Source organism: Geotrypetes seraphini, chromosome 3, assembly GCF_902459505.1.
Source record: "Geotrypetes seraphini chromosome 3, aGeoSer1.1, whole genome shotgun sequence".
In the NCBI taxonomy this organism is placed as follows: Eukaryota; Metazoa; Chordata; class Amphibia; order Gymnophiona; family Dermophiidae; genus Geotrypetes; species Geotrypetes seraphini.
Window position 1 is genome coordinate 47,657,221 of NC_047086.1, and position 26,254 is coordinate 47,683,474.

General features: G+C 42.3%; 1 protein-coding gene across 11 annotated transcripts in view; it reads right to left on the reverse strand.

Moving 5' to 3' along the window:
- The window catches only part of SENP6 (SUMO specific peptidase 6), a 373,212-nt gene that overhangs the window by 287,491 nt on the left and 59,467 nt on the right, over positions 1-26,254 (reverse strand). For 5 of the 11 annotated variants that reach the window (XM_033935428.1, XM_033935423.1, XM_033935424.1 and 2 more), the window contains exon 4: positions 753-886. The exons of 5 other annotated variants lie outside the window; for them this stretch is intronic. In XM_033935428.1, coding sequence (XP_033791319.1) covers positions 753-886 — 134 coding nt within the window. Of the gene's footprint in view, positions 1-752; positions 887-19,751; positions 20,850-26,254 lie in introns of those variants that run through there. One more of the 11 variants, XM_033935425.1, reaches the window with a different exon arrangement.

Below are 26,254 nucleotides of genomic sequence, written 5' to 3' on the forward strand. Positions count from 1 at the left end.
CCTTCATCCTCTGAGTCTCCCTCGGAAAGGTCCACCAGATTCTGGCCAATCTCTGAAGCTGAGGCAGATGCACCCTGGAAGCCCAAGCTCCCTCGTGTGCATTCTGGCAGCTGCCCCTTGTGGATTTCGGTCATCCAAAAAGGCTCTCCATATTAGACTGACAAATTCAGTCTCCTTTAGATGACTTCAGCTTGCATCTCTTGGGCTCTGCAGCCTCTTCACCTAGGATGACTGCCATTCCAGAGCTCTGGAAGGGATTTACACCCAATCAATGGATCCTCCAACCATTCCTCACCGCTAGAGAGCAAAGGGGAGTCCAAGCTGACCACTCCCACCTCCCCTTCATATGTTGCACAGCACATTGTGCAAGGTCACTCTTTGGGCACTCATCTAGCACAAATCTGGCATGAATTAGGGGTAAAGGAGCCTAAGGACTCCATCCCTGCCAATTTTTAGGCAACATGAGGTGATTTAAGCTTCTGGAGAACTTAAAAAAAAATAAAAGTAAAAAAATCTGGAAATCTTTAAGATGGCTGCCGTGGTAGCATTTTGGTGCCAAAAAAGGCTCCAATACACTTTAACAAAAATTTGAGGACCTGTGACCACAAAAGGGAGGAGGCACAGCTCATGAGCACTGGGATATTATTACCTGTCTGTCCAGCATGAATACACCTGTTGCACTAAAAATTCAAATAATTTTTTTGCACATGAAGTCATTTCATGATTTATAAATTCAAAGTGAAATACTGTACCCAGGTTTTTTGCTCGCTCCTAACATGTTGAGACCAATTGCATTTCCCTTCAAGCACTTTAAACTTCCAAGCTTGTTTCTTCTCTCATATGTTTTTACAGAATCTCGGATAACATCCACTCTCCGCTGCTTTGGCTGCAAAATAATCCAACAACTGTCAAGACAGTACTTCTGTGCTGTAAAAGCAAGGACGTTTTTAGGAAAGAAATTTGACATCAGGTAACAGTTACATTAAATTTGTCACTGATCTCTCTCTCCATTTACCCCTGGATTCCATATACAGTGCCTAAAACTGGGCACTTAAATTAAATGAGTAATAAGCCATTAATTAGCAATAGTTGGATGCTAATTATTGCATTTAATGAACTCCACTTAGGATCTGCATGTGCATCTCGCTAGCAAACTTTATAGTGCACAATTCAAAAGGTGGCATAGGCATTCACTAGAGATATGCTCAGTATTACTGAATACCAAGGTTCCATGACTAATTTACCTACCAGGATTTACCCCAGGTTTCAGCTGGTGTAAATCTTTGCACCCAAAATTTGGCATGGAAGTCAGCTCTAAGCACTATTCTATAAATAGCGCGCAACTCAAGGCACCATTTATAGAACAACATTCTATACAGATTTCTTTTCAGTGCCCAAATTTAGGCGCCATTTACTGACTTTAATTCTTAATGTTTATAATGCATGCTATCATAAAGGACAGGGGTGGGCATGGACCTTGAGGATTTTCAAGAATTCCACAATGAATATGCATGAGACTGATTTGCATGTACAGTTCAAGTGTGCATGTGTGGTTTTCAAACTCCTTTATGGAATATTTGACTCTGATTCCCCTTAGTTGGAATTCCTTTAGATCCTGCTATTCAAGAATTACAACAATTCACAAATTAGCATTTCCTTCTCTGAAAGGTATTAAATGTACTGGAAAGCTTAGTAAATCTTTTACATTTAAATTGGTGAGAATTTGGAATGGACTTCCCGATTCTCTAAGACTGGTAGATCAATTATATCAATTTCGAAAAAGTTTAAAAACCTGGTTGTTTTCACAATAGTTAATTTGATTTTAGCTATGGAATAGTAATTTTAAGTAATTCAACATACTTTTTTTTTCTAACTTTTTCCATCCCTCTAATCCAGGGATCTCAAAGTCCCTCCTTTAGGGCCGCAATCCAGTCAGGTTTTCAGGATTTCCCCAATGAATATGCATTGAAAACAGTGCATGCACATAGATCTCATGCATATTCATTGGGGAAATCTTGAAAACCTGATTGGATTGCGGCCCTCAAGGAGGGACTTCGAGACCCCTGATCTAATCTAACCAATTTCTGTTTTTATCCCACAGTTTTTATTTGTTATGTTTCATTTTTTAACGAACTGTAAACAGAATCAAGCTCCTTAGGGAGTAGATTCGGTATATAAAATAAAGATTAGATTAGATTTATTGCTTTCATAGTATGCAAATAGATCTCATGTACTGTATATTCATTGTGGAAATCTTGAAAACCCAACTAGGTTGTAGCCTTCGAGGTCCGTGCTTGGCCACCCTCAATAGAGGGGTAATTCTATAATAGTGCATTTATATTTAGGTGCCTATTCTATAAAAGAAAGTAGGTACCTACTTTATAACCAGGTATATGCATATGTATTGTTGTTAGATGCAAGCACTTAGGGCCCCTTTTATCAAGCTGCACTAGAGGTTTTTAGCATGAGCCGGTGCAATAAATGCTCTGAAGTTTACAGAATTCCTATGAGCACTGGAGCACTTACCTCGCCGGCCGGCAATAAAAACCTCTAGCTTGGCTTGATAAAGGGGGAGAGGAGGAGTTAATGATGTCCAAAAAAAAATTTTGCCCTCACACTCCTGATATTTCTTTTTATTGCATTTGTGTCACACTGAATGGTTTCTGATCTTTAAAAAAATACATATAATATTAGACAAAGGGAACCTGAGTAAACACAATACAGTTCTTATATAAATAACATAATAATATATAAACTAAGTTTTCCAACACCAATGTGAAAAAATAGCTGCACCATAAACTTACCTTGCTGTACTACCTTTAGCAGCAATCAAATGCTTCCCATAATTTGGAATTAATCTTTCACAATCAATCTTTCTCTGCAGAACTGCTTTAAAATACTACTACTATTACTATTTATTATTTCTATAGCACTACAGACTCGAGACACATTTGTAGTTTTCCATGCATTAACTTATTTCAAGTCCTGCTACAGCATCTCTACTGGGTTCAAGTCAGGAAATTGACTAGAACAATCCAACTTTGATTCTCCATGTGTAGAATTGTTTGTGTATTTTGGATCATTGTCTTGTTGTATAATCCAATTACACTTCAGATGCAGTTCACAGAGAGATGACCAGATACCTTTTATGAATTTTCTGGTGTAGTGAAGAATTCCTGGTTCCTTCAATAATGGCAATTTTCCAGGTCCTCCTGAGATAGCAAGTATCTCCACACCATCCGACTACTACCACCACAATGTTTGACTTACTGGTATGGTGTTCTTACTATGTAGTGCTGTATTTGCTTTGTCAGACATAATGGGACTTGTGTTATTCAAAGAGTTCCACTTCTGACTCATCTGTTCATAAATCAGTTATCTCAAAAGATTTGAAGATCATTCAGTGTTCTCCCCAGAAATTTTTTCCAGCCGGGTGGCATGAAAAAGTAGCCGGGCGGGGCGGGCTGGGGAAATTTGGTGGTGGGGAAAATGAAAAGGTACTTTTACTAAGGCTTGCTATAGTCATTTTAACATACGCTATACGCTAATGTGTCCATTATAGTTTATGGATGCAAAAATAGCTAGCACGCCTTAGTAAAAAGATCACTAAATGTGTACGATTTTTATTAGTTAATTATTTTCCAACGCTCAATATGACTTCCTTTTTTAAGGTTTGACACTTAGGCAGTATTCCAGTAGCATTTAAGCCACCCTTGAAAAAAAGTAATGCAGATCCTCTTATTCCTAATAACTAATGACCAGTATCAAACCTTCTATTTCTTTCAAAACTACCATACTTCAAACTCAAGTTGAATCAGTTAATGCTTTGCATCCCCGGCAATCTGTGTTTTAAGACACAGCACAGAGACAGTAGTTCCTGCCTTAGGGCTCCTTATACAAAGCTGCGATCGCAATTCTGCCACAGCAAATGCACTGAAGCCCATAGGAATTGAATGGACTTTGGTGCATTTGCCATGGGAGAATTGCTACTGTGGCTTTGTAAAAGGGACCCTTACTTAGTGAACTCCATACTAGTCACCTAGAGACCAATGTTTCTCAGCTTCTTCAAGCCAAGTACCCCCCTAAGTCTAACAAATACCAACTGAGTACCTCAGTCCAAGCTCCGTCCCTGACCCCACTCTCATTATAATAGTACTAATTGTAATGCAATTTCTTCCATTCATTTTTCATGTACACATAACCCTACTGTACAACCATTAAAATACTCCTCCCCAATGTCAAAATTATAAAAATCCTATTAATACAAAAATAATAATAATGCAAAATACATTTATAAGTCCAACTTTAAAAGCAAGGATAAGCCTCCCCCAATACACTCCCAAACAATAAGATGTATAATCTAGAAAAGTGTTTCTCTACAGCACTGCAACTGCATCAATAAATCCAGGACTACCATACATTCTTCAAGCATCCAGTCCCTACTCTATTAAATAACACCAGTTAAGACCCTCCCACTGCAAAATCATTTTTTTTTGGGGAGGGGGGCAAGGTCACAACGGTTCATAGTCATTCGTGCGCGGGACTTCAGCGCACCAACATTTCAGCGCAGACAGATCAGCACAAGACACCAGCAGGCCGCCTAAAAAGTTACTTTTAAAGAGCTCCGACGCGGGGTGTGAGTGGGGAAACCCCCCCCCCCCCAGTTTACTTCATACTGTTCACGCTGCCATTAGGGGGAGTTGTGGGGTTGGAACCCTCCATTATAGAGTAAACTTAACTTTTTCCTGATTTTTTTTAGGAAAAAGTTCAGTTTTCTCTATAATGACACCCCCCCAACGGCAGCGCAAAAAATATGAAGTAAAGTGGGGAGGTTTCCCCCCCCACCCCCGTCAGAGCTCTTTAAAAGTAACTTTTTAGGCGGCGCGCTGGGGTCTTGCGCCAATTTGTCTGTGCTGAAATGTGGGGGCGCCGAAGTCTCGCGCGCTTTTGTCCTATCACCGGTCAGAAGTAGCTTTCACTATGTTTTATGTTCCCAAATACCTATAAACATAAATAAATAAATAAATGTGCTTAGACTTCCAGACTTGTGTGTTTAAAGTCAAGGGTTGAATGGAAAGAGTTAATCCTAAATACCAGAAAGTCACAGGCAAATAATGAATTAGTTTAGTCATAGTGGCACTCGGTGTCTCACCTCCTGGGGCTCCGGCTGTAAACGGCCTTGGGATAGTTGTGTCTGGTTAGCGGTTTGGGGCTTGTGGGCGCTGCCAGAGCCAAGCTGCAGTGGGCAACAGGAGCCGGGCAGCCAGAGTCCAGCCCCGGTACCGGGCATCTTCCACCTCCTCTTCCCCCGGTAGCCACTTGACTTGACTTGCCCCAAACCGATGCTGAGCAGGAGCTGCCGAAAGCCTTGCACCGTCAGCGAGCTGTTGTCGCCTAGCGTGTGAAAAGCACGTGCAACTGCCGCCGCTGAGCCAGCAACACCCGCTCCCGGTCCACGGCCAGCTCTAGTTCTACACTGTTTCGGCCCCCGAAACAAGAACAAGGGCGAAGAGATGAGCATCGACAGCATCAGCCCTGCCCAGCCGCCCCTCCCAACTCACACATCCGTCGGCAAAGTCGGTAAGCTTCCCTCCATAGGTCAGCGACGGAGGGAAACTTACAATTTGCTTCGGGCCTTCCTCGTTGCCGGGTCCTGCCTTCGCGGAAACAGAAAGTAGGCAGGACCCGGCAGCAAGTTGTAAGCTTCCATCCGTCGTTGACCAGTCTCCTGCCTTAGCCCGCAGCGAACTCATGCTTCGAGGCTCTAAGGTGTGTGTGCTGGCTTCCCTTCTCTTCTTCCCCCCCCCCCCCCCCCCCCAGATGTAACTTTCGGTTTCGGAGGGAAGAGAAGGGAAGCTGCACACACACCTTAGAGCTCCGAAGCATGAGTTCGCATTTCCAATCCAGTGAGAGGTGGTTTTTGGGGGGGGGGGGTTTACATTGAGCGGCGGCAGCTGCAGGATTCCCGATAGATGACAGCTGGGCGGTCATCTAAATTAGGCGGGCGGAGCGCCCGGCTAAAAGGCCCTGGGGAGAACACTGTCATTCAGGTGTGTTTTTGCAAATGTGAGATAAGTATTGATGTTACTCTCTGATAGCAGTGGCTTCTAATTTGCTACTCTCCCACAGATCCCATTTTGCCCAGACTCTTATTGTGGAATCATGAATGCTGATCTTAGCTGAAGCTAGAGCATAAATGAATCGATTTTTTACTCCACCAAAAATTACAAAGCATAGGGGGATACTCAAAGTTACACGGAAATACTTTTAAAACCAATATGAGGAAATATTTTTTTTTAACTCAGAGAACAGTGAAGCTCTGGAATGCATTGCCAGAGGATATGGTAACAGCAGTTAATGCAAATGGATTTAAACAAGTTTGGACAAGTTCCTGGAGGAAAAGTCCATAGTCTGCTATATAGACAGACATGGAGGAAGCCGATGCTTGCCCTGAGATCAGTAGCAAGGAATGTTGCTACTATTTGGGTTTTTGCCAAGTACTTGTGACCTGGATTGGCCACTATAGAAACAGAATACTTGGCTAGATGGACCATTGGTCTGATCCAGTATAGATATTCTTATGTTCTTATGTAGAGAGACCTGGAGTCCTACAGATATCTGAGGGATATCCTATGACTTCCCAAATTAATTGTCTCTGTACCATGGAGTAATTTTGACAGGCTGGCAATCCTTGGAAAGATTCACCACTGCTTCTCATCTTCTTCATTTGGACATAATGGCTCCCACTCTGGTTTGGAAAAGTCCCACAGTTTTAGAAAAGGCTTTGTAAACTTTTCCACACCAATTTACATAGAAACATAGAAAATAACGGCAGAAAAGGGCCACGGCCCAACAAGTCTGCCCACTCTAATGACCCACCCCCCTAATTTCTTCCTTGAAGTGATCCCACATGCTTATCCCATTTTTTCTTAAAATCTAGCACGCTGCTGGCCTCAACTACCTGCAGTGGAAGATCATTCCAATGGTCAACGATTCTTTCGGTGAAGAAATACTTTCTGGTGTCGCTGCGAAATCTCCCACCTCTGATTTTCAACAGATGCCCTCTTGTTGCTGTAGGTCCTTTAAGAAAAAAGATATTTTCTTCTACCTCAATAAGGCCCGTGACATATTTGAACGTCTCAATCATATCTCCCCTTTCTCTGCGTTTCTCGAGTGAGTATAGCTGCAATTTACTCAGCCGTTCCTCATATGAGAGATCCTTGAGTCCTGAGACCATCCTAGTGGCCATTCGCTGAACCAACTCAACTCTCAGTACATCTTTTTGATAATGTGGCCTCCAGAATTGTACACAATATTCCAGATGAGGTCTCACCATGGATCTGTACAACGGCATTATAACTTTGGGCTTTCGGCTGACGAAACTTCTTCGGATACAACCCATCATTTGTCTAGCCTTGGATGCTTTCTCCACTTGATTGGCAGTCTTCATGTCTTCACTAATGATCACTCCCAAGTCTCGTTCTGCTGCAGTTCTTGCTAAGGTCTCACCATTTAGGGTGTAAGTTCTGCAAGGATTTCTGCATCCAAGGTGCATGACTTTACACTTTTTGGCATTAAAACTTAGTTAAAGAACATAAGAAGTTGCCTCCGCTGAGGCAGACCAGAGATTCATCTCGTCCAGTGGTCCGCTCCCGCGGCGGCCCATCAGGCCCATTGCCTGAGCAGTGGTCCCTGACTATTTATATAACCTACCTCTACTCCTATCCCTATAACCCACATCTATTCTTATCTGTACCCCTCAATCCCTTTGTCCTCTAGGAACCTATCCAAACCTTCTTTGAAGCCTTGTAACGTGCTCCTGCCTATCACAGCCTCCGGGAGCACGTTCCATGTATCTACCACCCACTGGGTGAAAAAGAACTTCCTAGCGTTTGTTCTAAACCTGTCCCCTTTCAATTTCTCCGAGTGCCCCCTTATACTTGTGGTTCCCCATAATTTGAAAAATCTGTCCCTGTCTACTTTTTCTATGCCCTTCAGGATCTTGAAGGTTTCTATCATGTCTCCTCTAGGTCTCCGCTTCTCTAGGGAGAACAGCCCCAGTTTTTTCAGTCTGTCAGTGTATGAGAGGTTAGGGACCATTGTTCCAGTAAGAGTATGTCCTGCGTCATACAGTCGGGCACTGTGCTTTTGTCTACTATGTTGCATAGTTTGGCATCATCGGTGAATAATGTAGTTTTACCTTGAAGCCCCTGAGCCAGGTCCCTTACGAAGATATTAAATAGGATCAGACCCAAGACCGAGCCCTGTGGCACTCCAATGATCACTTCTGACGTTTCGGAGAGAGTACCGTTCACCACCACCCTCTGAAGTCTACCTCTGAGCCAGTCTTTAACCCATGCAGTTAATGTTCCTCCTAATCCCATCGAACTCATCTTGCTTAATAACCTGCGGTGTGGGACACTATCAAAAGCCTTACTGAAGTCCAAGTACACGACGTCCAAGGATTCCCCCATATCCAGCTTTTTCGTTATCCAGTCAAAGAAGCTGATTAGATTGGCAGGACCTTCCCTTTGTAAATCCATGTTGATGGGGATCTCGTAGATTCTCATCATCCAGGATCGTGTCTAATTTGTGTTTGATTAGTGTTTCCATAAGTTTACTCACTATCGATGCGAGACTTACCGGTCTGTAATTCGCGGCCTCCGTCCTGCATCCCCTTTTTGTGGAGTGGAATGACGTTAGCTGTTTTCCAGTCCAATGGAACTCTTCCTGTACTTAGGGAAAGATTGAAGAGCGCGGATAATGGTTCCGCCAGGACATCTCTCAACTCCCTAAGCACCTTGGGATGTAGTTTGTCTGGTCCCATGGCTTTGTTCACTTTGAGCCTTTTTTCTCACTCCTTCTGGAATTTTCTTTGATCATGGAATAGTGGTTCTTGTGCAGACTACTTCATTCCCATGGTCAGATTCAACAGAGCTGCCTGAAATCAAGTCTGACTACAATTAAATTTGGCCAACTTGTTGAGACAGCAGTTACTTTTCATATGGAAAATATGGGTGTTGAGTAACTTGTTTCTTACATAAATGAAATGATGATGTAAAAACTTTGTTGTGTTTACTCAGGTTCCTTTTTTTAATATTACATTTTGTTTAAGATAAAAATCCATTACAACATATATGCAAAAATGGGGGAAATCAGAAGGGGGATAAAACATTTTCACATTACTCTGTCAGCCATGAAACTGGCACGGCTTATGCTTATATGCTGGAAATCTATGCATTACTTATAGTATTTTATGTTATGTGCTTAAGTCCCACCCAGATCCCACTTATGTCTACATTTACTTCTACCTGTAAAATACAAGCTGTATAAGATGTGTGCGTATGTTCAGGCACATTTTTGGCCTTTACATGGGTATGTGCAAATATATAAGAACATAAGAATACCTTACTAGGTCAGACCAATGGTCCATCTAGCTCAGTATTCTGTCTTCACGGTGGCCAATCCAGGTCAAAGTACCTGGCAAAAACCCAAATAGTATCAAAATTCCAACAACAAGCAGTGGATTCTCCCATGTCTGTTTCAATAGGAGACCAAGGACTTTTTCTCCAGGATCTTGTTAAAACCTTTTTAAAAACAGCTATGTTAAAAATCGCTCTTACCACATCCTCTGAATGAAAAAAAAAAAAAAAAAAATCCTCCTATTGGTTTTAAAAATACCTCCCCCTTTAACTTCAAGTGTCTCCTAGTCTTTGCTGGCATTCTAAACATTCATGCACATGATAAAGCACAGCTACTCACCTGTAGCAGGTGTTACCCGAGGACAGCAGGACACACATTTCACATATGGATGATGTCATCTGACAGAGCCCAATGCAAATCAACTTCTGAGCTTCTTTCTACAAGAGTAAGGAGCAGCATACTACATATGCAGGCACATCTTCCTGCCTACCATAATTGTATGGGACCAGTCTATTACAAAAGTTAATACAACTTCTAGGGAAAATGGAGAATGTGTGAGAATGTGTGTCCAGCTGTCCTAGTAGTACTATTTATAATTTCTACCTCAGATAATACCCGCTACAGGTGAGTAGCTTCACTTTCTCCAAGGACAAGCAGAACAACATTTCTAACATATAGGAATCCCCAACTACCAGGCTGACTAAAACAAAGAAGGGAAATCTAATCTAATCTGGAATTTACATTCCACTGAATCCTGTGACATATAAAGCAGATTATACAACAGCCAGCAAATTAACTAAAAGTACAAACTGATGGTATATTACATTACATTATTTTTTTTTTATACCGCATAACCATATTTTAGTTCTATGCTGTTCACAATTTAAGAGTGAGACAATCTCAGGAGTTACAACAAAATGAAAGATTGTTAAATCCTAATCTTATACTGTATTATAAAAATTTATTGAAAAGATAAGTTTTCAAGAGTTTTCTAATGTTTATATGAAACAGCATTGGATATTAACCAACTAAATTCCATGTCTCTGACTGCTGCCTGAAGATGAGCAACATAAAATCTCTTTTACTCTTTGGAGTCTTGCCAGCTACTTGTGACCTAAATTGGCCACTGTAGAAAATGGAATACTGGGGTTGATAAGACTTTGTCTGCCTCAGTATGACAACTCTTATGTTCCTATGTTCTCTTATGATTAACCAGTGTAAAATTAGCTTTAAAATGTTCTTAAAACTTTTTTTTTTTAAATCTTTATTGAGTTTTAATCTGAAACAGTGCCATACAAATAAAAGAACAATAATTTTTACATACACTGCACTATTAGCAGTACAGTAACATATATATCATTCAAAATTTTCCAGAATTCCTATATTTAATGGTAACATAACATATCATAGTATATAATATAAAGTGAAGAGAATAAATTTACCCAAATGTAACCATCAATATTTATTTCCCTCCCTCTAACTCACCTCCCCCCATGGATTTGTAAAGGTAAATGTGCAAAAATAAATAAATAAATAAATAAAACATAATAATTTCACAAATTTAGTCAATGGGCTCCAAACTTTATTAAATACACTACTAAATCCCCTACATTCCGCATTACTTTTTTTTATTTTGAACATGTCAAAAGGAAAAATAGGAATTTAAATGAATAAGATCTCTAGGTAGGGAGTTCCCTAGGCTTGCAACAGACTAAGGCCTAGAACAATTTTTAAAAACATTTTGTTCTCTACATTTTTATTGTTTGTTTGTTTTAACTGGCATGGAATAGAAACAAGGGACTGGGGTGGGGGAAGGAAAGAGCTGGTGCTATACTCCAAATAAGATTCTGAAGGACTGATTGACCAAACCAACTGTCACATTGGGAATCTTGCTCTAGATCAGGGGTGTCAAACTCGATCAAATTAAGGGGCCAAAATCCAAAATACAGGCTAAGTTGCGGGCCAGACCCCACCCCCATAATAGTACTAATTATAACACCATTTTTTCCATTCATTTTTCATATATATACACACACAATATAATCTTATTAACACATAATGGTTAACCACAAAATTAAATTACATAAAGCACACTGTATGCTTCTCAACATTCATTCCTACCAGAACACAGATAACCCCTATGCAAATAAGGGACCAAAAACTAAAAGTACTAATGTATAAAAAAGAAACCCTACAACCAAAAAAAAAAAAACAAATGTATTTCTTTCTGAGCAGTGCAAAATATAGACAGCAGATTAAAATTCTCAAAATTGACACAACTCAAACACTAAATTGAAAATAAAAATCACTCTCCCTACCCTTGTCTCCTTCCATGCGGTGCCTCCCTCCGGTGGGTGTCTTAAGTTCTGGCTGGCTCTCACCTGGCCGTTTTATGCGGCCCACGGTCCAATGCCCTTGGTGTTATCTTGTGGTCAGCTCCCTCCTCCTCACAGCATGCACAAAGCTTTGTGCACACAGCGGCTGTGAGGAGGAAGCCGGCCACAAGATAATACTAGGGACATCGGACCATGGGCCACATAAAACAGCCAGGTGGGTCGGATTCAGACCGTGGGCCTTGAGTTTGACACCTGTGATCTAGACAGTAATGAGATGTGAACGTGTTGACTGATGACTACAGTGCAGTTCTGCAATCTCCTCTATAGAGGTTGACCTCAAGAACACTACCAATGCACTCATCGTGTTAAATAGACTTTTTGGATGCAGCTTGTTCTTTTCATCTTAGGCTTCCACGGCTGGCATCATGATTGTTGCAATTCATGTACAATCCCTCTGGAGGCTGAACTCGAGGGTTCTTGTATATCTGGTAGCTTCTACTGCAGGGCTACTAAAACTTAATCCCTCCCCTTTGGGCTTGCCTGAGAGTTTCCTGTCATAAGAACATAAGCATCGCCTCTGCCGAGTCAGACCATAGGTCCATCGTGCCCAGCAGTTCGCTCCCGCGGCTTTGTACCTGCAGCTTCTCTGCATGGTTGAAATCAGTCTCTTCTGCTTGTGATTTGTTTCAATTCCTAGTCTTTTTTTATTTTGCAGGTTTGCCCACATGCTGCGGATCAATTCTGTGCGAGTGATCTTCGGAGGGAGATCGCAGACATTTTAAATTTTGTCTGCTTCTGGAAGGTGCTCTGTAAGCTTAAACTACAGCCTGCAGATTGGATCGGGTCTCTGGGATCAGAAGCCATCTCTCCCCTGGTTCATCTGCCATGGGGTAGAGCGAAGGCTGCTGCGGTTCGGTGGAGGTACGCTGGGATTGGAACCATACCGCGTGTCTTCCCTGATTTCCCTGAGGGATCCTGGTGGTCGTGATCTGAGGCGACAGGAAAGGGGGGTCAGAAGACCTTAAAAAGCCAGTTTAATCAACTCCCGAGATACTGATCTTGCTTGTACTGTGTATTGCAGACTACCATAGACTTTCATTGCAGCACAGCTCTCTGTGATGTCTGTGAGTCACAGAGTTTGCCAATTTTGGAGGGTGCTCAATTTGGGGTTTTGGGTGGTTTCCCTGCATGCCTTGGATACCCCCCAACTGTAAAATCCTAAAATCGTAGTTTTTCACGTTTTCCTGCGTTTTTAAACGGGTGTTTTCAGGCAAAATCTTGGATGCCATCTAGGATTTTCAGTTTTTTAAAACTATATTTTTTGGACTCAGAAGCTTCATTTTTGCTCCAAACTTCACAGGTGGCCACCTCAGGACAGAATGGCATGGATTCATGCCGTAAATATGGTGGATGGCTTGCATTTTCACAGCTGTGTATTCTGTGCGCCGCGGACCACGAGGGGCATGAACTGTGCATAGATTCCACACTATCCTCCTGCAGAGAGGCCCTGCTTTCATCCGATTCCCCCAGAGACGCGATTCCAGCGTCCGGGACGCCAAAATTGGGTAAGGAGGGCACTTTTGTGAAACGCAAGCACAGTTCTGGGGAAAAGCCTCATAAGTCTTCAAAACATTCTAAATATCAGGCCCGGAGATTGGTTCTGGCTGCCGGGGACTATTTTCCGCCGGAGTTTGTGGATATAATGTATCAGGCTTTCATGAGAAAGCAGGCTATGCCCGTGTCTCCCTCAGACTCCGGTGCAGCAGTCTGTTCTGCCTTTGGATTCCAGCATGTCAATCTGCTCCCTTGCTGGTCCGCCGGAAAGCCAGCAGCAACTTCCCGCTATTGCCTCAGTGCCTGCATCAATTTCTATGCTGTCGCTGTCGCACGGCTCTTCGGCGGGCTCTGCTGACGTGGCTAGCCTAGCGGATTCAGACAACGGTTCAGGCAGAGTGTTCCGTCATGAGTTCTAAACCCCCACTTTCTGCTGCATTTTCGGATCACGTGAATCTGGCAGAAAAGCTCTTGGAGGTTTGGGAGGCCCCGGAGGGTCCCCTAAAATGCGCTAGGGTCATGGCTAAATTGTATATCATGGCATCAGAATTTTCCAAGCACCTAGCCCCGCCAAAGGTGGATTCAGCGGTGGCTCAGGTCACTAAACGTACCTCTTTGCCCTCAGATGGAAGGGTTGTTCTGAAGGATGTCCAGGACCGAAGACTAGATTTTCTCATGAAGCATCTTTTTGATTCCGCTGCGACAGAAATGTGAACTGCGGCGGCCACTTCCTTTGTGGCCCATGTATGTCATACTAAACTTCATCAGGATTCTAAGGAGGTTGTCCGCCGGAATCTCGACTTCCTGGTTTCTGGAGTGAATTATTTGGCAGATTCACTATGATATTTTGAAAGTTTTTGCTAAGCTGGGAGCTTATTCAGTTTCTGCTAGGAGAATATAGAAGTCCCTAATGTAATGTAATTATGGATTCGCCAGTGGTCGAGTGATTCTTCATCCAAGGCTGCACTGAGCAAATTGCCTTTTAAAGGTTTGCTCTTGTTTGGCTAGAGGTATTCAGGACGGTCTTCGACTGCAATTCTTCCGGCTGGCGGCGGACTTCTTCATATCCTCTCCCGAGAGAAACCCAGACATGGCCAGCAAGGTGCGCTGGTTACTGGATCTGGAAGCCATACAGCCTGTCCCAAGGGACGACTTGGGCTCTGGGAGATACTCAATTTACTTCATCGTGCCAGATAAGGACTCTGACGATTGCAGACTAATTCTGGACCTGAAAGCAGTGAACGCATTCTTGCGAGCTAAGAACATAAGAATTGCCGCTGCCGGATGGAAACAGTGCTTTCTGTCATATCAGCGGTGACACCCGGGGAGTTTTGACTTCCTTGGATCTCACAGAAGCATATCTTCACATCCTGATACTCCCAGATCGGAGGTTCCTAGGGTTTCACGTTATTGGGAGATATTTCCAGTTCGGCGCTCCCTTTCGGTTTGGCATCGGCACCTAGATCTTTTACCAAGATCATGTTGGGGGTGACTGCCCATCTGCGATCTCTGGGTGGGCTCGTGCATACGTACCTCGATGACTGGCTGATCAGAGCTCCCTTGTGGGTGCATGGCTACTTGGTGGTTCGCCAAGTGGTGTCTTTGCTGGAATGTCTCGAATGGACGATTAATCTGGAGAATCACCTCGAGCCAACCCAGGACTTGGAGTACCTGGGAATCCGGTTCCACACGGGTATGAACCGGGTATTTCTTCCAGAATCCAGTAAACAAACGCAGGAGTGCAATTCGGGACATGTTAGCGGTCTTGGCCCCGACATCCTGGCAGTGCCTACAGGTGTTGGGTCTCATGGTGGCAACTAAAGATGTAATTCCGTGGGAAGAGCTCGCCTGCGTCCTCTTCAGTTTTCACTTCTGATGTGGTGAAATCCCCTGAGAGATGCACTGGGGGTGAAGCTGCCTTGGTTTGCAGTGATATGCAGCAGTGGTTGAACCCAGCCACTCTGAACAAATGGCTTCCTCTGTGGGTCATGGACTGGGTGATCCTGACCACGGATGAGAGTCTATCCAGCTGGGGTGCAGTTTGCATGTTAGTCCCGGTCCAGGGCCGCTGAACGGCACTGGAGAGCAGATGGTCCATCAATCAAAAGGAGCTGCGAGCGATCTGGTTAGCTCTACTGAGTTTTCAAGGGTGTCTCCGCCGGAAGGCTGTCCGTGTGTTCTCAGACAATGTGACGGCTGTTGCTTATGTCAACTGTCAAGGGGGTACAAGGAGTCCCCTGCTGGGCTTGGAGGCTTGGTTACGCTGTTACTCTTTGCTTGGGTGAACGACATCTGATGGCCTTGTCCGCGGCTCATGTGGCCGGCGTAAACAACATTCAGGCAGAGTTTCTCAGTCATCAGACTCTGGACCAGGAAGAATAGTCCCTATCCGGGCTGGCATTCGAGACCATAGTGCGCCACTGAGGTCGTCCTACCTTCGATCTGATGGTGTCTTCTCAGAACATGAAGGCTGACAGATTTTTCAGCCAATAACAGGAGGTCCAAAAGACATATAACTGACCATGTAAATAAGACAAGCCTTTGAAGGGTGATCAAGAAATATTGTATAAAATTACTCAGAGATGTGAAACTCTGAAAGGAAGGCTACAAAACCTTCCTTGGGTAAAGAGTTTACCTTCCAGTCATTTTTATTCTATAAAAATCTTTTTTGATCACGACCTGGAAAGGGTCATATAGCCTTTGGCGCTTCTGTTCTCACAGCAGACTCATCGGGACCCCCTGAAATTTGGGACTGCTTTGATACGTCCCTCAAGTTCAGCCTCCAGAGGCATTGTACAAGAATGAAAGATTAGGTTTCTTACCCCTGCTAATCTTCCTTCTTGTAAATCTCCTCTGAAGGAGAACTCCTAATGGCCACCAAAGCAGAACTCCTAATGGCCACCAAAGCAGCAAAACTAAACAGACAAATCACTAATCTACTGTCTTCAACCACAGACTACAAAACCATCAAAAAAGAAACTAAAACTCTACTCTTCAAAAAATACATAAAACCAGCTCCTTCCCAAACTCCACCTACCACACTTTCTATCCCTATCAAATCAAAAATGTTTCCAATTACCCAACATGTATCACCTTAAGCTCTCGACAATTCTTATGCAATCCACCTAATTATCTTGTAACCTCCTGACAACTCTTATGTAATCCGCCTTGAATCGCAAGGTAATGGCGGAATAGAAATCACTAATGTAATGTAACGTAACTCCCGTCCATCTGTTTTGTCCAATTCGCAGGTCACCTCTTCAGTAACTGGTAAGCTACATTTCTGTCTTTGACAAGCCTCACTAAGAATTACATGCGTATTCCCCTTTGTAAGGTTTAAGGGTTGGAGGTGCTCCCAGGGGGTGCCCCTTCTGATCTTCAGGCTGTGTCTAAGTTCCATAAATTTCCTATGTTTAGCATTTATAATGTTTACATTATGCGTTTAATTACAGGTGGCCTTTTTTGGATGTAGTTTTTAGTGTAATAATTTCTTGATCAGAATTGACTGGTAGCGGGAGTTCCCGCGCCCTCTCTTTCTTGTCTTCTGTTTCCTGTTGTCATAGATCTACTTGACTTTTCTACTAACTGAGCATGACAGGAAACTCTCAGACAAGTAGCCCAAAGGGGAGGGATCAGGTTCTAGTAGCCCTGCAGTAGAAGCTACCAGACATACAAGAACCCTCGAGTTTAGCCTCCAGAGGAGATTTACAAGAAGGAAGATTAGCAAAGGTAAGAAACCTAATCTTTCATTGTCCGGGACTCACCGCATATATGTATATAGAACAAATGTTTCAGCCATCGCGCTGTGGCTCTTTACAGGGTCTGCTGTGAGGTCTTCAGTTTGTCTTTATATATAATGGGTCCTCAATAGTGCTGCCCGACTTCCAATTCAAATCGATTCACCAATTCAAATCAGGTTAATCGATTTGCTTTCAAAAAAATTGGCTTCCCTATTCAATGACTGATCCTCCTCCCCATGCCTTCCTAAAGCAGGAGCAGCAGCGCTGCCTCTTGCTGGCCGCCACTGCCACTCCTGCTTTAGGCAACGAAGGGGGGAGGGTCTTTTGGGAAGGCTTATATGGTCCTCCAGCTTTCCCGCTCTTACCTTACGATAATATGGCAGCCTGCAGATCGCCGGTGCTGTAGCGATCCTTGCAGGCTGCCATCGTCCTCAGCAGCACATTCCCTCTGCCGTGGTCCTGCCCCTCCTCTGATGTCAGGGGCATGATTGTGGCAGAGGGAACGTGCCTCTGAGGACAATGGCAACCTGCAAGGATCACTACAGCACCTGCAATTCTCTCTGCAGGCTGCCGTATTATCTAAGGTAAGAGCGGGGAAGCTGGGGGGGGGACAGACAGGCCTTCAAGCGGGGGGGGGGAGGAAAGAGACACAGGCCATCAAGGAGGGGGGAGACACAGGCCATCAAGGGGGGGGGGGAGACACAGGCCATCAAGGAGGGGGGGGGAGACACAGGCCATCAAGGAGGGGGGGGAGACACAGGCCATCAAGGAGGGGGGAGACACAGGCCATCAAGGAGGGGGGAGACACAGGCCATCAAGGAGGGGGGAGACACAGGCCATCAAGGAGGGGGGAGACACAGGCCATCAAGGAGGGGGGAGACACAGGCCTTCAAGGGGGGGGGGGGAGACACAGGCCTTCAAGGGGGGGGAGACACAGGCCTTCAAGGGGGGGGGAGACACAGGCCTTCAAGGGGGGGGGAGACACAGGCCTTCAAGGGGGGGGAGACACAGGCCTTCAAGGGGGGGGAGACACAGGCCTTCAAGGGGGGGGAGACACAGGCCTTCAAGGGGGGGAGACACAGGCTTTCAAGGGGGGGAGACATAAAGGCATCAAGTTTGAAGATGCCTTAATGTCTTTTGGCTACTGGCCCTGACGCAGTGGACTTAAAATGTTATCCACGAAACGCTGGCCGTGTCGGCTCAGGCATTACACATGCAATCACACTAAATAAAGAACGGGATGCTCAAGCAACAATGAACACTGCTTGAGATAAGTAATTTAGCTGCCTATTAAGTGAGAAATGCACTGTGAATACGTTTAAAGTTTATAGGATTGGACTTTTAAATCACATTATTTAAGCTTCACTTTAGAAAAAGTTTCAAAAAATTTAAGTCCAAGTTGTTTGGCCTATGACTGGAGTATGGAGCTATAACATTACGCTAACTGTTCAGTCCATGACAGGACTACGCGTATGCTCCGAAATCTGAGGCCTCCTTTCCTGAATAGGATTATGCTGCTTAGGTAGTGTATTTCCCATATTAAGTGGTATATGCTTTTTATATGAGTATATGATATTCAGACCACTTGGGTTGATTATATTTAGTCTATAAAATAAACCCACCAGGATGTTTGGAAAAAAACACCCAATTGGGCAGGAAAATCAAATTGAATCATTAATTCAAAAAGCTAAACCGAATCAAAAATTTTTTTCCTGAATCGGGCAGCACTAGTCAAGTTTCAAGTTTATTAGATGATTTGATAAATCGCTTAATCAAATATTCTAAGCGATGTACACTTTAAATTTAACAATTAGTAAATATAAAAAAAGAACAAACAATACAGTACATACAATTATTAAATAATGGGTAAGAACTCATGATTATTAACATTGATAACCGGGAAAGAAGGGAAGAAATACAATTCATAAAGTAAAGAAGAAACATTGATGGAAAACACATAAGGAAATAATTAACACAGGTTTCATATAGAAAATGTAATACTAAAACTAAAATTATAATGTAAAAGCATCTTTAAAAAGGAAAGTTTTGAGTTCAGTTTTAAATTTTCCAAGTTCTTTTTCCTCTCGTAAGAAAATAGGAAGAGCGTTCCATGTCTGTGGTGCAGTACATGAAAAAATAAATTGTCTCCTTGTATTGATAATTTTTAACGAAGGGACAGATAACAGATTTTGTTCACTAGAACGTAATATTCTTTTTGTAGAATAAGGAACAAGAAAACGATATAAAAATGCTGGGGTTTTGTTGGTTAGAGTTTTAAAGATAATTAAACATAATTTATAAGTAATTCTGTAATTGACAGGGAGCCAATGAGCCTCTTTGAGGAGTGGTGTTACATGATCATATTTTTTTGCATTGGTTATTAATTTTATGGCTGTATTTTGTATGATTTGTAATCTTTTAATTTCATATAGTGCAATTCCTTTAAATAAGGAATTGCAATAATCAATTTTAGACATCACCAAGGAGTGAATAAGAATTGTAATTGATTTTGGACAAAGAAATTTTGAAATGGACCGAATTTTGCGTAACCTATAAAAGGTGATTTTTACAATGTTACTAATGTGGTCATGGTAAGAAAGTTTAGTGTCAAAAATTACTCCCAAAATTTTTGTATTTTTTACTAACTGTAGGGGTACATTAAGAATAGAAATAGGAGCAACAAGAGGAAAACTCAAACCTGGTTGGCTGGTGCTTGAGGTGATTGAGGATGGATAGTTTTTGTGCTAAATTTCTTTTGTATGAGCAGTTGCCATGCTCTCTTTATGGAGAACCCTTTATCTCCATTGAAGTTATTGAGGTGTCTTGCCATTTCTATTGCCTCTTTGATTCTCCTTGACTAACGGTCTTCTTTCTCCAAGACATTTATGTTCTTAAATCTATTTGTGTGACAAGTTGCATTGGCATAGAGGGCTACAGCTGATTGTTCTGTTACACACAGCTTGTGGTGTCTTGTGCTTTTGCAGCTTTTCCTCTACAGTACATCCAGTAAGACTGGTCGCAACTGCATGGGATTTCATACTCTTAAGGGGTTTGGAGCAGAATAACTGGTTTTCACATTGGTGAGTGTGAATGCAAGTTTCTGTGGTGCACTGTAGGCTGTTTTGATGTTATTTTTCTTTAGCAATTTTCCTATGAGCTCCGTTACTCCTTGGACATAGGGGAGCAGTTTCATTTTGTTCTGTCGCAGCATTGACATCCAATGGTTGTTGGACATTGTTGAATTCATGGGTCCAGTTGTCTATAAACGTTTTAGGGCTTGAGAGGTAACCCTTCAGCTGTAGATATTAGCAAGAAATGTATCCTGGAGAGTGTCCTTTTCTTTCTGAAGACAGCTTGGGTTGCAAACTCTTAGTGCTCTGTTCACTAGTGTACATAGAACTCCTCTTTTTGTTGCTGGGTGGTGATGGGGCTCTGCATGCAGATGGTTGGTATGAGTGGATTTTCTGTATACTTGTGTCCCAGGCTTCCATCTGTCTGCTTTCTGATCATAGCAAAAAAAAAAAAAAAAACTCAGCATGTGACTATAACGAACCCCATATAGCTGTATATAAATATCTGAAGTATTGTTGAAAGACCAAATGTGGAGTTCTGCCCCACGTGTATTGTCTCAACTACTTCTCAATCATTGCACAAATTGCTATGCCCAAATCAAAAACTCTTCTTGCATTTACAAAATGGTGAAACAATACACTTATCTTGTATAACAACTTCTTAGGTCCTGACGCATTTCACCGGAGCTGCTTCAGAAGACCCTCATACTTTGACTCCTTCACATACGTGTGGTCTGTTAAAAAACATAACAATCTTCAATTCATTAATGCTTACTTAAAAGCCCTTTCATCTACAACTCATGGAGCTCTAGTGGGTACCTCATTTCAAAAGCTTGCAAACCTTCCACCCTTGCATACCAACTTCCTCCTTCTTCATATCGATTCAAACCGAAGTGACATCAACAGAGCAGAAACAGCTGAGATCAAAACACGGCCACAAATTGAATGTTCAGAAATAAAAATAAAAATTGACTAAGATTAATGTAAAAAGGCCCACCATTCCACTTCCAGATTAAGACCCAATGGGACCACCAACTGCCAATTGTAAATCCATTTTTGCTCTTTCTTCCATAATACTGGCAGGTTCCCACCTCGATATAAACGTGATGCCTCTAATATCAAAAATTTCAGGTCAGCTTCAATATGTGCCTTTTCCCGCCAGAGTTGAACAAGTGGAGCCATAACATCCCCTCAACGAATTTTACTAAGGTGATCTACAAGTCTGATCTTAACTGCCTGGGTTGTATGCCCAATATACAAAAATGAATATGGGCACTCTGGTTATACTACAAAACTGATTGCAATATTACAGGTGTGGTATATCTATATACTCACTGCCGCTGGGGATGCTCCATAGACCTGGCAATAATGGCATGATTTCAAACAGAACAGTGTCTACATATATCATGTCCCCCATCTACGATTTTGCTCCTGTAAACTCTCTAAATAGTATGATCGAGTAAGCATTTCTCTCAAATTTCTCCCCCTCGAGAATGCAAACCAAGGCACATTGCGAAACACTTCATGATGCTGCTGGACATACCAATGCTTCTTAATGATCTGCTTTATATGGAAAGCCCAATTTGAGTATGGTAAAACACACGCTAGAGATGATTTTGATGCTGGGGTAGAATTCTGTAACCACAATGACCACTGTGCATATAGTACTTTTTTGTAAGTCCTTTTAACACCACAACACATGTATCCCCTCTCCAAATCTTGCCCACATATCCTGTGCTTGCTCACGATATTCACTCACTGTGGTGCAATCTTCATAATCTTAAAAACTGTCACACAGGTAAATTCTCCCGTAGATGTCTTGGGTGATAACTATCAAATTACAACAGATTGTTGTGGTCGGTGCTCTTACGAAATATTGTGTTATCAAATGCAGTATCCTTTAATGTGATACTAATATCCAAAAATGATATAGTATGAGGATGAATGGTAGCTGTGAATTTTAGACTGGAATCACATGTATTTAGCCACTGTACAAAATGTTAAAAACTGTCCGCAGACCGAGTCCACACCAAAAATATATGGTCGATGAATCATTTCCACACATATAGTACACACTATTAAAAATTGATGATGTGACAAAAAATTTTTTCAAAGTCATTGACATATAAACACGCTATGGTGGGGGTCATGGTAGCTCCCATTGCCATGCCCTTCACTTGCATATAAAATCACTGGTTGAACATAAAATAATTCTTGTTCAGTGCAATTTTTGCAAGAGTAATCAAAAATTCAACTCTCTGGTTGGACAATGATGAAGCTGTTAGGTGGAACCGGATGACCTGAATGGACTGATCCTACAGGATATTCATGTACAAAGCTGTAAATGTCCAAAGTAGCCAAATAAGCATTCATAAGAACATTAGTTAAAGCCTCCAAAAGATTAATCATACTTCTTGTGTCCTTAATATATTAATGTGCCTCTAGCAACTATATCACACACTCCTCTATAAGAGGAAAAAGGGGGGTGAGAGGGATTGGGACTTGTATACCACTATACAATCACATTCAAAGCAGTTTACATACAGGTACTTCAAGCATTTCCCCTATCTGTCCCTGAGGGCTCACAATCTATCTGATGTAGGTGGGGCAGTGGAGGATTAAGTGACTTGCCCAGGGTCAAAGGGAGCAGCACTGACTTTGAACCCACAACCTCAGGGTGCTGAGGCTGTAGCTCTAACCACCGCATCATACTCTCTACAAAAACAGAGAAAAGCAGGAGAGAGACAAGACCAACATAAGCGAACAATAAAATGGCCAGACAAAAAAGGACAATAAAATATTTAGTTATTTAAAAAATTCTATACTGTCTTAATTCCTAGGTGGTTTACAAAAATTTATTTAATTGGGAAATTATTAAAAATACCAGGTCTTCTGAAGTCTAGAGTGGGAGATTAATGGAGGTATTATTTATCTTCTCTGGCTTCCCTCCCTGTGATAACCAATTCTCTTCTTCAACCTGCCCCCAACAATGACTACCAATTCTGTTTTCCATCCTGTAGTAATTGGCCTTGCACTCCCCCTTCCTCCAGTGCCCCCACTTCCTTTCTTAGCTTGTCTTGATGTTATGGTGCAAGGTAGGCTGGTGTGAGGCTTTGAGTATCTGCACATACTCAAAGCCCCAAGCATGCATACATGCTCAAAGTTTTCAGCATGTGCAAATCCTCAAGACACTGCACCAGCCCAGCACATAAGCTCAAGATCAGGTAAGAAGAGAGATCTATGTCGTCTTGGGGGGAAATGGAGAGTGGAGAAGAGCAATGTCAAGTGGGGGGGCAATTATTAAGAGAATTTTGATTTGATTTTAAAACCAAATGTTATGGTGTTTTGGGGTCCTGAAGCAGGGGGTGGGTGATTACTTATTTAAAAAATTTATATACCACCTGGAATCTCAGTGGTTTTCAAATAACAAACATACATAATAGACATAGATCTTATAATTACTGGAGGTGGGCAAGTTTTAGAGAAAATACGGTTTGTCAGCTTTTGGAAAAGTGCTTCTATGATGTCTTTCTACTTTCCTCAGTACATGTATTTCAGTTTCTATTTCTCCAGTGCAGCACTGCGTACAAAGGTCTGACTTCTTGGGATTTTCAGTTCAATTTTTGCTTTCATATCTCTAATTTGTGATCCCTTATCCCTTATTTGCTGAGGGTCTGTATTTATTTTTGTACCTGAGAGGTAGTATTCTGCTGGCATGTACTTACTATATAGGATCTGTAGCAGTCCTGCTTGTTCTGTTTTATCAATAAGTGGCATATTGGTTTTTCATAGGTAAGTTTGTTGTTTCAATCTTGGGAGCTACAGTACTGCTGTTATGGCATGGTTAGGCTCTGAATGTCTTTTTGCAGGGTTCTATATTATGTCACAGTGTCTGGCAAAAGAAGAATTGTGTATTGGCCTTACTAAGGAGACATCAAAGCTTTAATATAATTTTTTGGCCCCCAAATTGTTAAGTGAACCATCCTAGTTCTGCTCTGCACCCTTTGAGCTTTAGTTATAATTACTGTTTTAGTGTCGAGTTGTATTGCTTTGAAAATTTTGGAAAAGGATTTATACAAGAAAAATCTATTGGCTTCATTATATGATTAGCTCTAATCTTTCTACACTGTATTCTTAAGAGATATTGTATTTTATTATTTCATTAACACAAATCAATAATGTATCTATCATAAAACAAATTTAAGTTGAAGGACATATGCTAAATAACAGTAACTAGTTTATCATATCAGTCAGGGTTTTAGAATATTCTGTGGAATATGGTATCTGTTAAATTGGTTGCCTTTATACCAGTTACATTTGATCAGGTTTAAAAAAAAAAAAAAAGTTATGGAACATCCTTGAGATATCTTTAAATATAAATGAATTGTTTCCACAGGTGTTTATGTAGTTTAGCATCAGTAAGAGCCTCAAAGTGCAGTTTAAAATATGTAATCAGCTTAGCTGTATCAGAGCCAAAGCAGATCATACATTTAGGAGTAGGTATTGAAGTTTTCTCCCAGAATCCTAACATTGGTTGAGATGTTGCCAGGAACCAAAACAAAGAAAATGATGACTTAAAAATATAACCCTATTCTCTTCTTTTATATGATGAAAAACAACATTGGAAAATAAAGCACAGTTACTTACCGTAACAGGTGTTATCCAGGGACAGCAGGCAGATATTCTTGACTGATGGGTGACGGCACCGACGGAGCCCCGGTACGGACAATTTTAGAGTGATTGCACTCTAAGAACTTGGAAAGTTCTAGTAGGCCGCACCGCGCATGCGCGAGTGCCTTCCCGCCCGACAGAGGCGCGCGGTCCCCAGTTAGGATAAGCCAGCTAAGAAGCCAACCCGGGGAGGTGGGTGGGACGCAAGAATATCTGCCTGCTGTCCCTGGATAACACCTGTTACGGTAAGTAACTGTGCTTTATCCCAGGACAAGCAGGCAGCATATTCTTGACTGATGGGTGACCTCCAAGCTAACAAAAAGAGGGATGGAGGGAAGGTTGGCCATTAGGAAAACAAATTTTGCAAAACAGATTGGCCGAAGTGTCCATCCCGTCTGGAGAATGCATCCAGACAATAATGAGATGTAAAAGTATGAACTGAGGACCAAGTGGCAGCCTTGCAGATTTCCTCAATAGGAGTGGAACGGAGGAAAGCTACAGATGCTGCCATAGCTCGGACTCTATGGGCCGTGACAGAACCTTCCAGTGTCAGTCCGGTCTGAGCATAACAGAATGAAATGCACGCTGCCAGCCAATTAGACAACGTACGTTTAGAAACAGGACGTCCCAATTTATTCGGATCAAAGGACAGAAAGAGTTGGGGAGCTGATCTGTGGGGTTTCGTACGCTCTAAATAGTAAGCTAGAGCCCTCTTACAGTCCAAAGTATGCAGAGCCTGTTCTCCAGAATGAGAGTGAGGTTTCGGAAAGAAGACAGACAGAACAATGGATTTGTTGAGATGGAACTCAGAGACAACTTTAGGGAGAAACTTTGGATGTGTACGTAGAACTACCTTATCATGATGAAAGACTGTGAAAGGTGGGTCAGAAACTAGTGCATGGAGCTCACTGACCCTCCTGGCAGAGGTGAGCGCAATAAGGAAAAGTACCTTCCAAGTGAGAAACTTGAAAGTGGCAGTAGCCAAAGGTTCAAATGGAGGCTTCATTAAAGCGGAGAGAACCACATTAAGATCACAGATCACAGGAGGTGCTTTAAGAGGTGGTTTTACATTGAAAAGACCTCGCATGAATCTGGTGACCAGGGGATGAGCTGAAAGGAGTTTTCCATGGACTGGCTCATGAAAAGCAGCAATAGCACTGAGATGGACTCTGATGGATGTAGATTTGAGGCCAGAGTCAGACAGAGAAAGTAGATAATCCAACAATGTCTCCACTGCAAGGGACATGGGATTATGATGATGAAGAAGACACCAAGAAGAAAACCATGTCCACTTCTGATGATAACATTGCAGAGTGGCTGGTTTCCTGGAAGCATCCAGAATAGAACGAACGGGCTGAGACAGAAGAGAATCATATGAAGTCAGCCCGAGAGATACCAAGCTGTCAGGTGTAGAGACTGGAGGTTGGGATGTAGAAGGGTCTCTTGATGCTGCGTAAGC